This window comes from Oncorhynchus mykiss, chromosome 8, assembly GCF_013265735.2.
Source record: "Oncorhynchus mykiss isolate Arlee chromosome 8, USDA_OmykA_1.1, whole genome shotgun sequence".
Taxonomy (NCBI): Eukaryota; Metazoa; Chordata; class Actinopteri; order Salmoniformes; family Salmonidae; genus Oncorhynchus; species Oncorhynchus mykiss.
In genome coordinates this window covers 3,719,829-3,734,828 of record NC_048572.1, presented here as the reverse complement: position 1 = coordinate 3,734,828, position 15,000 = coordinate 3,719,829, and the positions used below count along the sequence as shown (strand labels likewise).

At 42.2% G+C, this 15,000-nt stretch overlaps 1 protein-coding gene across 2 annotated transcripts in view; it reads left to right on the top strand.

The window, feature by feature from the left end:
• The window catches only part of LOC118965483 (low density lipoprotein receptor adapter protein 1-like), a 109,541-nt gene that overhangs the window by 88,489 nt on the left and 6,052 nt on the right, over positions 1-15,000 (top strand). For both annotated transcript variants that reach the window (XM_036984578.1, XM_036984577.1), the window contains exon 8: positions 11,245-11,279. In XM_036984578.1, the coding sequence (XP_036840473.1) occupies positions 11,245-11,279 (35 nt within the window). The remainder of the gene's footprint in view (positions 1-11,244; positions 11,280-15,000) is intronic.

Here is a 15,000-nt window from a genome sequence, read left to right as displayed (position 1 = left end):
GATGGATGACCTCCAGTATAGTTGACCTCCAGTATAGTTGATCTCCAGTATAATTGAGGTGGATGACCTCCAGTATAGTTGAGATGGATGACCTCCAGTATAGTTGAGATGGATGACCTCCAGTATAGTTGACCTCCAATATAGTTGAGATGGATGACCTCCAGTATAGTTGAGGTGGATGACCTCCAGTATAGTTGAGGTGGATGACCTCCAGTATAGTTGACCTCCAGTATAGTTGATCTACAGTATAATTGAGGTGGATGACCTCCAGTATAGTTGAGATGGATGACCTCCAGTATAGTTGAGGCGGATGACCTCCAGTATAGTTGAGATGGATGACCTCCAGTATAGTTGAGGTGGATGATCTCCAGTATAGGTGATCTCCAGTATTGTTGACCTCCAGTATAGTTGAGGTGGATGACCTCCAGTATAGTTGATCTCCAGTATAATTGACGTGGATGACCTCCAGTATAGTTGAGATGGATGACCTCCAGTATACTTGAGATGGATGACCTCCAGTATAGTTGACCTCCAATATAGTTGAGATGGATGACCTCCAGTATAGTTGAGGTGGATGACCTCCAGTATAGTTGAGGTGGATGACCTCCAGTATAGGTGACCTCCAGTATAGTTGATCTACAGTTTAATTGAGGTGGATGACCTCCAGTATAGTTGAGATGGATGACCTCCAGTATAGTTGAGGTGGATGACCTCCAGTATAGTTGACCTCCAGTATAGTTGAGGTGGATGACCTCCAGTATAGTTGACCTCCAGTATAGTTGAGATGGATGACCTCCAGTATAGTTGAGGCGGATGACCTCCAGTATAGTTGAGGTGGATGATCTCCAGTATAGTTGAGGTGGATGATCTCCAGTATAGGTGATCTCCAGTATTGTTGACCTCCAGTATAGTTGAGGTGGATGACCTCCAGTATAGTTGACCTCCAGTATAGTTGAGATGGATGATCTCCAGTATAGTTGAGATGGATGATCTCCAGTATAGTTGAGGTGGATGACCTCCAGTATAGTTGACCTCCAGTGTAGTTGAGATCGATGACCTCCAGTATAGTTGAGATGGATGATCTCCAGTATAGTTGACCTCCAGTATAGTTGAGATGGATGATCTCCAGTATAGTTGAGATGGATGACCTCCAGTATTGTTGACCTCCAGTATTATTGAGGTGGATGACCTCCGGTATAGTTGAGATGGATGACCTCCAGTATTATTGAGGTGGGTGATCTCCAGTAGAGTTGAGATGGATGACCTCTAATGCTATAGGCTTTAAATTATTGTTGAAACTGCTGAGCAATGCTCTTTTTTCTTATATGCTGTAGTGCAATGGGTCTTTAAAAAAACCCGTTGTTATACCATAACATTGTTAAGAGGTAGAGGTCGCCCGATTTTACTAGTTCACGTGTCACAAATCCTAAACATTGCGTTATGATATTCTACCCTGTGATGTGTATATTCTCCTTCAGGGGTAGGCAACCCCTGTTCCTGGAGGTCATTCACCTGTAAGGTGTATATTCTACCCCTGTTCCTGGAGGACATCCACCTGTAAGGTGTATATTCTACCTGGAGATCATTCACCTGTAAGGTGTATATTCTACCCCTGTTCCTGGAGTTCAGCCACCTGTAAGGTGTATATTCTACCCCTGTTCCTGGAGGTCAGCCACCTGTAAGGTTTATATTCTACCTGGAGATCATTCACCTGTAAGGTGTATATTCTTCCTGGAGGTCATTCACCTGTAAGGTGTATATTCTACCTGGAGGTCATTCCCCTGTAAGGTTTATATTCTACCTGGAAGTCATTCACCTGTAAGGTGTATATTCTACCTGGAGGTCAGCCACCTGTAAGGTGTATATTCTACCCCTGTTCCTGGAGGTCATCCACCTGTAAGGTGTATATTCTACCCCTGTTCCTGGAGGTCATTCACCTGTTAGGTGTATATTCTACCTGGAGATCATTCACCTGTAAGGTGTATATTCTACCTGGAGGTCATTCCCCTGTAAGGTTTATATTCTACCTGGAGGTCATTCACCTGTAAGGTGTATATTCTACCTGGAGGTCATTCCCCTGTAAGGTTTATATTCTACCTGGAGGTCATTCACCTGTAAGGTGTATATTCTACCTGGAGGTCATTCCCCTGTAAGGTGTATATTCTACCTGGAGGTCATCCACCTGTAAGGTTTATATACTATCTGGAGGTCATCCACCTGTAAGGTGTATATTCTACCCCTGTTCCTGGAGGTCATTCACCTGTAAGGTGTATATTCTACCCCTGTTCCTGGAGGTCATTCACCTGTAAGGTGTATATTCTACCTGGAGGTCAGCCACCTGTAAGGTTTATATTCTACCTGGAGATCATTCACCTGTAAGGTTTATATTCTACCTGGAGATCATTCACCTGTAAGGTGTATATTCTACCTGGAGGTCATTCCCCTGTAAGGTTTATATTCTACCTGGAGGTCATTCACCTGTAAGGTGTATATTCTACCTGGAGGTCATTCCCCTGTAAGGTTTATATTCTACCTGGAGGTCATTCACCTGTAAGGTGTATATTCTACCTGGAGGTCATCCACCTGTAAGGTTTATATTCTACCTGGAGGTCATTCACCTGTAAGGTGTATATTCTACCTGGAGATCATTCACCTGTAAGGTTTATATTCTACCTGGAGGTCATTCACCTGTAAGGTTTATATTCTACCTGGAGATCATTCACCTGTAAGGTTTATATTCTACCTGGAGATCATTCACCTGTAAGGTTTATATTCTACCTGGAGGTCATTCACCTGTAAGGTTTATATTCTACCTGGAGGTCAGCCACCTGTAAGGTGTATATTCTACCTGGAGGTCATCCACCTGTAAGGTGTATATTCTACCTGGAGATCATTCACCTGTAAGGTGTATATTCTTCCTGGAGGTCATTCACCTGTAAGGTGTATATTCTACCTGGAGGTCATTCCCCTGTAAGGTGTATATTCTACCTGGAGGTCATTCACCTGTAAGGTGTATATTCTACCTGGAGGTCATCCACCTGTAAGGTTTATATACTATCTGGAGGTCATCCACCTGTAAGGTGTATATTCTACCCCTGTTCCTGGAGGTCATTCACCTGTAATGTGTATATTCTACCCCTGTTCCTGGAGGTCATTCACCTGTAAGGTGTATATTCTACCTGGAGGTCATTCACCTGTAAGGTGTATATTCTACCTGGAGGTCATTCACCTGTAAGGTTTATATTCTACCTGGAAGTCAGTCACCTGTAAGGTGTATATTCTACCTGGAGGTCATTCACCTGTAAGGTGTATATTCTACCTGGAGGTCATTCACCTGTAAGGTGTATATTCTACCCCTATTCCTGGAGATCATTCACCTGTAAGGTTTATATTCTACCTGGAGGTCATTCACCTGTAAGGTGTATATTCTACCTGGAGGTCATTCACCTGTAAGGTTTATATTCTACCTGGAGGTCATTCACCTGTAAGGTTTATATTCTACCTGGAGGTCATTCACCTGTAAGGTTTATATTCTACCTGGAGGTCATTCCCCTGTAAGGTTTATATTCTACCTGGAGATCATTCACCTGTAAGGTTTATATTCTACCTGGAGATCATTCACCTGTAAGGTTTATATTCTACCTGGAGGTCATTCACCTGTAAGGTTTATATTCTACCTGGAGATCATTCACCTGTAAGGTGTATATTCTACCTGGAGGTCATTCCCCTGTAAGGTGTATATTCTACCTGGAGGTCATCCACCTGTAAGGTTTATATTCTACCTGGAGATCATTCACCTGTAAGGTGTATATTCTACCTGGAGGTCATTCACCTGTAAGGTGTATATTCTACCTGGAGGTCATCCACCTGTAAGGTGTATATTCTACCTGGAGGTCATTCACCTGTAAGGTGTATATTCTACCTGGAGATCATTCACCTGTAAGGTGTATATTCTTCCTGGAGGTCATTCACCTGTAAGGTGTATATTCTACCTGGAGGTCATTCACCTGTAAGGTGTATATTCTTCCTGGAGGTCATTCACCTGTAAGGTGTATATTCTACCTGGAGGTCATTCACCTGTAAGGTTTATATTCTTCCTGGAGATCATTCACCTGTAAGGTGTATATTCTACCTGGAGGTCATTCACCTGTAAGGTGTATATTCTACCTGGAGGTCATTCACCTGTAAGGTTTATATTCTACCTGGAGGTCATTCACCTGTAAGGTTTATATTCTACCCCTATTCCTGGAGGTCATTCACCTGTAATGTGTATATTCTACCCCTGTTCCTGGAGGTCATTCACCTGTAAGGTGTATATTCTACCTGGAGGTCATTCACCTGTAAGGTTTATATTCTACCTGGAGATCATTCACCTGTAAGGTGTATATTCTACCTGGAGGTCATTCACCTGTAAGGTGTATATTCTACCTGGAGGTCATTCACCTGTAAGGTGTATATTCTACCTGGAGGTCATTCACCTGTAAGGTGTATATTCTACCTGGAGGTCATTCATGTGTAAGGTGTATATTCTACCCCTGTTCCTGGAGATCATTCACCTGTAAGGTGTATATTCTACCCCTGTTCCTGGAGGTCATTCACCTGTAAGGTGTATATTCTACCCCTGTTCCTGGAGATCATTCACCTGTTAGGTGTATATTCTACCTGGAGGTCATTCCCCTGTAAGGTTTATATTCTACCTGGAGGTCATTCACCTGTAAGGTTTATATTCTACCTGGAGGTCATTCACCTGTAAGGTTTATATTCTACCTGGAGGTCAGCCACCTGTAAGGTGTATATTCTACCTGGAGGTCATCCACCTGTAAGGTGTATATTCTACCTGGAGGTCATTCACCTGTAAGGTTTATATTCTACCTGGAGGTCATTCACCTGTAAGGTATATATTCTACCCCTGTTCCTGGAGGTCATTCACCTGTAATGTGTATATTCTACCCCTGTTCCTGGAGGTCATTCACCTGTAAGGTGTATATTCTACCTGGAGGTCATTCACCTGTAAGGTTTATATTCTACCTGGAGGTCATTCACCTGTAAGGTGTATATTCTACCTGGAGGTCATTCACCTGTAAGGTGTATATTCTACCTGGAGGTCATTCACCTGTAAGGTGTATATTCTACCTGGAGGTCATCCACCTGTAAGGTGTATATTCTACCTGGAGGTCATTCACCTGTAAGGTTTATATTCTACCTGGAGGTCATTCACCTGTAAGGTTTATATTCTACCTGGAGGTCATTCACCTGTAAGGTTTATATTCTACCTGGAGGTCATTCACCTGTAAGGTTTATATTCTACCTGGAGGTCATTCACCTGTAAGGTGTATATTCTACCTGGAGGTCAGCCACCTGTAAGGTTTATATTCTACCTGGAGATCATTCACCTGTAAGGTTTATATTCTACCTGGAGATCATTCACCTGTAAGGTGTATATTCTACCTGGAGGTCATTCACCTGTAAGGTGTATATTCTACCTGGAGGTCATCCACCTGTAAGGTGTATATTCTACCTGGAGGTCAGCCACCTGTAAGGTGTATATTCTACCTGGAGGTCATTCACCTGTAAGGTGTATATTCTACCTGGAGGTCATTCCCCTGTAAGGTTTATATTCTACCTGGAGGTCATTCACCTGTAAGGTGTATATTCTACCTGGAGGTCATTCACCTGTAAGGTGTATATTCTACCTGGAGGTCATTCACCTGTAAGGTGTATATTCTACCTGGAGGTCATTCACCTGTAAGGTGTATATTCTACCTGGAGGTCATTCCCCTGTAAGGTTTATATTCTACCTGGAGGTCATTCCCCTGTAAGGTGTATATTCTACCTGGAGGTCATTCACCTGTAAGGTTTATATTCTACCTGGAGGTCATTCACCTGTAAGGTTTATATTCTACCTGGAGGTCGTTCACCTGTAAGGTTTATATTCTACCTGGAGGTCATTCACCTGTAAGGTGTATATTCTACCTGGAGGTCATTCACCTGTAAGGTTTATATTCTACCTGGAGGTCATTCACCTGTAAGGTTTATATTCTACCTGGAGGTCATTCACCTGTAAGGTTTATATTCTACCTGGAGGTCATTCACCTGTAAGGTGTATATTCTACCTGGAGGTCATTCACCTGTAAGGTTTATATTCTACCTGGAGGTCATTCACCTGTAAGGTTTATATTCTACCTGAAGGTCATTCACCTGTAAGGTGTATATTCTACCTGGAGGTCATTCCCCTGTAAGGTTTATATTCTACCTGGAGGTCATTCACCTGTAAGGTTTATATTCTACCTGAAGGTCATTCACCTGTAAGGTGTATATTCTACCTGGAGGTCATTCCCCTGTAAGGTTTATATTCTACCTGGAGGTCATTCCCCTGTAAGGTGTATATTCTACCTGGAGGTCATTCACCTGTAAGGTTTATATTCTACCTGGAGGTCATTCACCTGTAAGGTTTATATTCTACCTGGAGGTCGTTCACCTGTAAGGTTTATATTCTACCTGGAGGTCATTCACCTGTAAGGTGTATATTCTACCTGGAGGTCATTCACCTGTAAGGTTTATATTCTACCTGGAGGTCATTCACCTGTAAGGTTTATATTCTACCTGGAGGTCATTCACCTGTAAGGTTTATATTCTACCTGGAGGTCATTCACCTGTAAGGTGTATATTCTACCTGGAGGTCATTCACCTGTAAGGTTTATATTCTACCTGGAGGTCATTCACCTGTAAGGTTTATATTCTACCTGAAGGTCATTCACCTGTAAGGTGTATATTCTACCTGGAGGTCATTCCCCTGTAAGGTTTATATTCTACCTGGAGGTCATTCCCCTGTAAGGTGTATATTCTACCTGGAGGTCATTCACCTGTAAGGTTTATATTCTACCTGGAGGTCATTCACCTGTAAGGTTTATATTCTACCTGGAGGTCGTTCACCTGTAAGGTTTATATTCTACCTGGAGGTCATTCACCTGTAAGGTTTATATTCTACCTGGAGGTCATTCACCTGTAAGGTGTATATTCTACCTGGAGGTCATTCACCTGTAAGGTATATATTCTACCTGGAGGTCATTCACCTGTAAGGTTTATATTCTACCTGGAGGTCATTCACCTGTAAGGTGTATATTCTACCTGGAGGTCATTCACCTGTAAGGTTTATATTCTACCTGGAGGTCAGCCACCTGTAAGGTGTATATTCTACCTGGAGGTCATTCACCTGTAAGGTTTATATTCTACCTGGAGGTCATTCACCTGTAAGGTTTATATTCTACCTGAAGGTCATTCACCTGTAAGGTGTATATTCTACCTGGAGATCATTCCCCTGTAAGGTTTATATTCTACCTGGAGGTCATTCACCTGTAAGGTGTATATTCTACCTGGAGGTCATTCACCTGTAAGGTGTATATTCTACCTGGAGGTCATTCACCTGTAAGGTTTATATTCTACCTGGAGGTCATTCACCTGTAAGGTGTATATTCTACCTGGAGGTCATTCACCTGTAAGGTTTATATTCTACCTGGAGGTCATTCACCTGTAAGGTGTATATTCTACCTGGAGATCATTCACCTGTAAGGTGTATATTCTACCTGGAGGTCATTCACCTGTAAGGTTTATATTCTACCTGGAGGTCATTCACCTGTAAGGTGTATATTCTACCTGGAGGTCATTCACCTGTAAGGTGTATATTCTACCTGGAGGTCATTCACCTGTAAGGTTTATATTCTACCTGGAGGTCATTCACCTGTAAGGTGTATATTCTACCTGGAGGTCATTCACCTGTAAGGTGTATATTCTACCTGGAGGTCATTCCCCTGTAAGGTTTATATTCTACCTGAAGGTCATTCACCTGTAAGGTGTATATTCTACCTGGAGGTCATTCACCTGTAAGGTTTATATTCTACCTGGAGGTCATTCACCTGTAAGGTTTATATTCTACCTGGAGGTCATTCACCTGTAAGGTGTATATTCTACCTGGAGGTCATTCACCTGTAAGGTGTATATTCTACCTGGAGGTCATTCCCCTGTAAGGTTTATATTCTACCTGAAGGTCATTCACCTGTAAGGTGTATATTCTACCTGGAGGTCATTCACCTGTAAGGTTTATATTCTACCTGGAGGTCATTCACCTGTAAGGTTTATATTCTACCTGGAGGTCATTCACCTGTAAGGTGTATATTCTACCTGGAGGTCATTCACCTGTAAGGTGTATATTCTACCTGGAGGTCATTCACCTGTAAGGTGTATATTCTACCTGGAGGTCATTCACCTGTAAGGTTTATATTCTACCTGGAGATCATTCACCTGTAAGGTGTATATTCCACCTGGAGGTCATTCACCTGTAAGGTGTATATTCTACCTGGAGGTCATTCACCTGTAAGGTGTATATTCTACCTGGAGGTCATTCACCTGTAAGGTTTATATTCTACCTGAAGGTCATTCACCTGTAAGGTGTATATTCTACCTGGAGGTCATTCACCTGTAAGGTATATATTCTACCCCTGTTCCTGGAGGTCATTCACCTGTAAGGTTTATATTCTACCTGGAAGTCAGTCACCTGTAAGGTATATATTCTACCTGGAAGTCAGTCACCTGTAAGGTTTATATTCTACCTGGAGGTCATTCACCTGTAAGGTTTATATTCTACCTGGAGGTCATTCCCCTGTAAGGTTTATATTCTACCTGGAGGTCATTCCCCTGTAAGGTTTATATTCTACCTGGAGGTCATTCACCTGTAAGGTGTATATTCTACCTGGAGGTCATTCATGTGTAAGGTGTATATTCTACCCCTGTTCCTGGAGGTCATCCACCTGTAATGTGTATATTCTACCCCTGTTCCTGGAGGTCATTCACCTGTAAGGTGTATATTCTACCTGGAGGTCATTCACCTGTAAGGTGTATATTCTACCTGGAGGTCATTCACCTGTAAGGTTTATATTCTACCTGGAGGTCATTCTCCTGTATGGTTTATATTCTACCTGGAGGTCATTCACCTGTAAGGTGTATATTCTACCTGGAGGTCATTCACCTGTAAGGTTTATATTCTACCTGGAGGTCATTCTCCTGTATGGTTTATATTCTACCTGGAGGTCATTCACCTGTAAGGTGTATATTCTACCTGGAGGTCATTCACCTGTAAGGTGTATATTCTACCTGGAGGTCATTCACCTGTAAGGTGTATATTCTACCTGGAGGTCATTCACCTGTAAGGTGTATATTCTACCTGGAGGTCATCCACCTGTAAGGTTTATATTCTACCTGGAGGTCATTCACCTGTAAGGTGTATATTCTACCCCTGTTCCTGGAGGTCATTCACCTGTAAGGTGTATATTCTACCCCTATTCCTGGAGGTCATCCACCTGTAAGGTTTATATTCTACCTGGAGGTCATTCACCTGTAAGGTGTATATTCTACCCCTGTTCCTGGAGGTCATTCACCTGTAAGGTATATATTCTACCCCTGTTCCTGGAGGTCATTCACCTGTAAGGTGTATATTCTACCCCTATTCCTGGAGGTCATTCACCTGTAAGGTGTATATTCTACCTGGAGGTCATTCACCTGTAAGGTGTATATTCTACCTGGAGGTCATTCACCTGTAAGGTTTATATTCTACCTGGAGGTCATTCACCTGTAAGGTGTATATTCTACCTTGCCTAGTTAAATAAAGGTTTAAAAAAACCACACAAAAAAACACAAGAGTAGTTAACATTATGCAGCTGTGTTGGCATATACTCACCAGTAGATGGCAGCGTTTCCCTGTGAATGCTACCATAGACCAAGTCGGCTCTTATTGGTTAATTACTCCATCCACCTCATCTGATACCTGTCTTATTTTTTCTCTACTGATTGGGATCTTGGTAAACCAATAAAAAATATGCACAATTTGTCAGTGCCACAAACCAGTAGAATAATATTGACAAACAAATATTGATGTTAAATATTGATATTGAAAACTGTCTGAGCTGAGTATACTGATATGCAACTCTTGCTAATTCACCTAATCAAGAAAGCATCACTTCAGGATTTAATTGAAGCTATATTGAAGGTAATGACAAATTGTTGTTGATACACTGAGGAGGTGTATGCAATAGATACTGGTTCTTGAGTTTGTAGGCTATATTGCCTGCGCATTGATGCATACTGCAGTACAGTCTCATGGAGTTGTCTTGGTACTGTTTCTATTCCTGGTATTGTTTCTATTCCTGGTATTGTTTCTAATATAGGCACTGTTTCTATTCCTGGTACTGTTTCTATTCCTGGTACTGTTTCTATTCCTGGTACTGTTTCTATTCCGGGTACTGTTTCTATTCCTGGTACTGTTTCTATTCCTGGTACTGTTTCTATTCCTGGTACTGTTTCTATTCCTGGTACTGTTTCTATTCCTGGTATTGTTTCTATTCCTGGTATTGTTTCTAATATAGGCACTGTTTCTATTCCGGGTACTGTTTCTATTCCTGGTACTGTTTCTATTCCTGGTATTGTTTCTAATATAGGCACTGTTTCTATTCCGGGTACTGTTTCTATTCCTGGTACTGTTTCTATTCCTGGTACTGTTTCTGTTCTTGGTACTGTTTCTATTCCTGGTACTGTTTCTAATATAGGTACTGTTTCTATTCCTGGTACTGTTTTTAATATTGGTACTGTTTCTATTCCTGGTACTGTTTCTATTCCTGGTACTGTTTATATTCCTGGTACTGTTTTTAATATTGGTACTGTTTCTATTCCTGGTACTGTTTCTATTCCTGGTACTGTTTCTATTCCTGGTACTGTTTTTAATATTGGTACTGTTTCTATTCCTGGTACTGTTTCTATTCCTGGTACTGTTTCTATTCCTGGTACTGTTTCTATTCCTGGTACTGTTTCTAATATAGGTACTGTTTATATTCCTGGTACTGTTTTTAATATTGGTACTGTTTCTATTCCTGGTACTGTTTCTATTCCTGGTACTGTTTCTATTCCTGGTACTGTTTTTAATATTGGTACTGTTTCTATTCCTGGTACTGTTTCTATTCCTGGTACTGTTTCTATTCCTGGTACTGTTTCTATTCCTGGTACTGTTTCTATTCCTGGTACTGTTTCTATTCCTGGTACTGTTTCTATTCCTGGTACTGTTTCTATTCCTGGTACTGTTTCTATTCCTGGTACTGTTTCTAATATAGGTACTGTTTATATTCCTGGTACTGTTTGTAATATAGGTACTGTTTCTATTCCTGGTACTGTTTTTATTCCTGGTACTGTTTCTATTCACAGGATGTGGAGGATGGCCTCGAAGATGCATTCTCAAGGTAATATTTACATGATGTTTTACATTATATTGTATCTAAAGTACTGTATATCTAATGTCTATACCCAAGGTCACATCGATCCGCTAAAATGATTAGAAGTATATAATTAATGATATCAGTAATCCGTTCAACAGCAAATAGTCTTTGAGAAATGAATACATTCCTAAATGTATCAGTACTTTGATAAAGGTCATTTAATTTCACCCTTTCGAAACGGGCTTCAGACAACAACCATTCTACCTCAACAGCATTCTGTGAAACTAACGACATAAATCCTTCATGTGACCAAGGCAAACTAACTGCGGCCATTTTGATTTAGTTTGTCATTCTCTCTTAGTAGGAAAACGTCAAAACGTTTCGCTAACAGATTCCTAAACCGGTTCCATGCATTTTAGCAATGGAAAACAACGTGTTTGCACAGAAGGACAGAAAACACAACTTCTTGGACTTTAATAGAGGTGTACCTCAAGGCTCAGTATTAACCCCCCCCCCCCCCTTTATTTTCTCTGTATTCATAAATCTATTGCCTCTAATTTGTCAGAATACACCTGTTCACTTCTACACTGATGCTACAGTGCTTTTGTACATCAGGTTAAAAATATTGTGCAGATACAAGCAACTCTCCGATATGATTTGAACACTTTACAAAAATTGTTTCTAGCAAATAATTTGGTTTTAAATCGATTTAAGGCCTATACCCTGCTGTTTGGTACACGGCAAAAAAGTAAACTCCTCAGGTTTTCGCATGCCATTTCAGTTCTGTTATATTCACATACATTATTTTAACAGTTTTAGAAACTGGAGTGTTTTCTATCCAAATCTACTAATTATATGCATATCCTAGCTTCTGAGCCTGAGTAGCAGGCAGTTTACTTTGGGCACACTTTTTATCCAGAGGTGAAAATAGTGAGGTTAACAAAGAGCTGCAGTTAGTTTTGGAAATGGGTAGCAAGGAATAAGTTAGTCCTAAATATTTCCAAAACTAAAAACATTGTATTTGGGACAAATCATTCACTAGACCCTAAACCTCAACTATATTTCGTAATGAATAATGTGGAAATTTAGCAAGTTGAGGTGACTAAACTGCTTGAAATAACCCTGGATTGTGAACTGTCATGGTCAAAACATATTGATACAACAGTAGCTGAGATGGGGAGAAGTCTGTCCATAATAAAGCACTGCTCTGCCTTCTTAACAACACTATCAACAAGGCAGGTCCTACAGGATCTAGTTTCTACCTTCTTAACAACACTATCAACAAGGCAGGTCCTACAGGCCCTAGTTTCTACCTTCTTAACAACACTATCAACAAGGCAGGTCCTACAGGCCCTAGTTTCTACCTTCTTAACAACACTATCAACAATGCAGGTCCTACAGGCCCTAGTTTCTACCTTCTTAACAACACTATCAACAAGGCAGGTCCTACAGGCCCTAGTTTCTACCTTCTTAACAGCACTATCAACAAGGCAGGTCCTACAGGCCCTAGTTTCTACCTTCTTAACAGCACTATCAACAAGGCAGGTCCTACATGACCTAGTTTCTATCTTCTAGACAGCACTGTCAACAAGGCAGGTCCTACAGGCCCTAGTTTCTACCTTCTTAACAGCACTATCAACAAGGCAGGTCCTACAGGACCTAGTTTCTACCTTCTAGACAGCACTGTCAACAAGGCAGGTCCTAGTTTCTACCTTCTTAACAACACTATCAACAAGGCAGGTCCTACAGGCCCTAGTTTCTACCTTCTTAACAACACTATCAACAAGGCAGGTCCTACAGGCCCTAGTTTCTACCTTCTTAACAACACTATCAACAATGCAGGTCCTACAGGCCCTAGTTTCTACCTTCTTAACAACACTATCAACAAGGCAGGTCCTACAGGCCCTAGTTTCTACCTTCTTAACAGCACTATCAACAAGGCAGGTCCTACAGGCCCTAGTTTCTACCTTCTTAACAGCACTATCAACAAGGCAGGTCCTACATGACCTAGTTTCTATCTTCTAGACAGCACTGTCAACAAGGCAGGTCCTACAGGCCCTAGTTTCTACCTTCTTAACAGCACTATCAACAAGGCAGGTCCTACAGGACCTAGTTTCTACCTTCTAGACAGCACTGTCAACAAGGCAGGTCCTAGTTTCTACCTTCTTAACAACACTATCAACAAGGCAGGTCCTACAGGCCCTAGTTTCTACCTTCTTAACAGCACTATCAACAAGGCAGGTCCTACAGGCCCTAGTTTCTACCTTCTTAACAGCACTATCAACAAGGCAGGTCCTACATGACCTAGTTTCTACCTTCTAGACAGCACTGTCAACAAGGCAGGTCCTACAGGCCCTAGTTTCTACCTTCTTAACAGCACTATCAACAAGGCAGGTCCTACAGGACCTAGTTTCTACCTTCTAGACAGCACTGTCAACAAGGCAGGTCCTAGTTTCTACCTTCTTAACAACACTATCAACAAGGCAGGTCCTACAGGCCCTAGTTTCTACCTTCTTAACAACACTATCAACAAGGCAGGTCCTACAGGCCCTAGTTTCTACCTTCTAGACAGCACTGTCAACAAGGCAGGTCCTAGTTTCTACCTTCTTAACAACACTATCAACAAGGCAGGTCCTACAGGCCCTAGTTTCTACCTTCTAGACAGCACTGTCAACAAGGCAGGTCCTAGTTTCTACCTTCTTAACAACACTATCAACAAGGCAGGTCCTTCAGGCCATAGTTTTGTTGCACCTGGACTACTGTGCAGTCGTGTGGTCAGGTGCCACAAAGAGGAACAGGGCAGCACGGCTGGCCCTCAGAACAGGGCAGCACGGCTGGCCCTCAGAACAGGGCAGCACGGCTGGCCCTCAGAACAGGGCAGCACGGCTGGCCCTCAGAACAGGGCAGCACGGCTGGCCCTCAGAACAGGGCAGCACGGCTGGCCCTCAGAACAGGGCAGCACGGCTGGCCCTCAGAACAGGGCAGCACGGCTGGCCCTCAGAACAGGGCAGCACGGCTGGCCCTCAGAACAGGGCAGCACGGCTGGCCCTCAGAACAGGGCAGCACGGCTGGCCCTCAGAACAGGGCAGCACGGCTGGCCCTCAGAACAGGGCAGCACGGCTGGCCCTTGGATGTACACAGAGAGTATACATTAATAATATGCACGTCTGTTTAGCTAGCTAGATGGTTTGAGCAGTAAGGAAACCCATCGGCCTGATAACCAAACTAATTGGGAAATAAATTCTAATAGGTATACTATACCTTGAGTTGAGGGGAATCTACTAGCTCAACTTACCAAGATTGTTACTTGTCAGACAGAAATGTTTGTCTGTAAAATGAAATGCAGACAGTCAGATCTAGCAAACACCATAAAACAAGTCCACTCACTGCAGGCAGGAGACCATATTTAGGGCATTAAGCCCAAAGAAGGACACACGCACGCACGCACACACACGCAGGCAAACACGCACGCACGCACGCACACACACACACACACACACACACACACACACACACACACACACACACACACACACACACACACACACACACGAACAGAGTCATGGGAGATTTTGAATTGAAGACACTAAGGGGAGCACTATGTACACTATGAACACTATGAACACTATGTACACTATGAACACTATGTACACTATGAACACTATGTGCACTATGAACACTATGTACACTATTAACACTATGTACACTATGAACACTATGTACACTATGAACACTATGTACACTA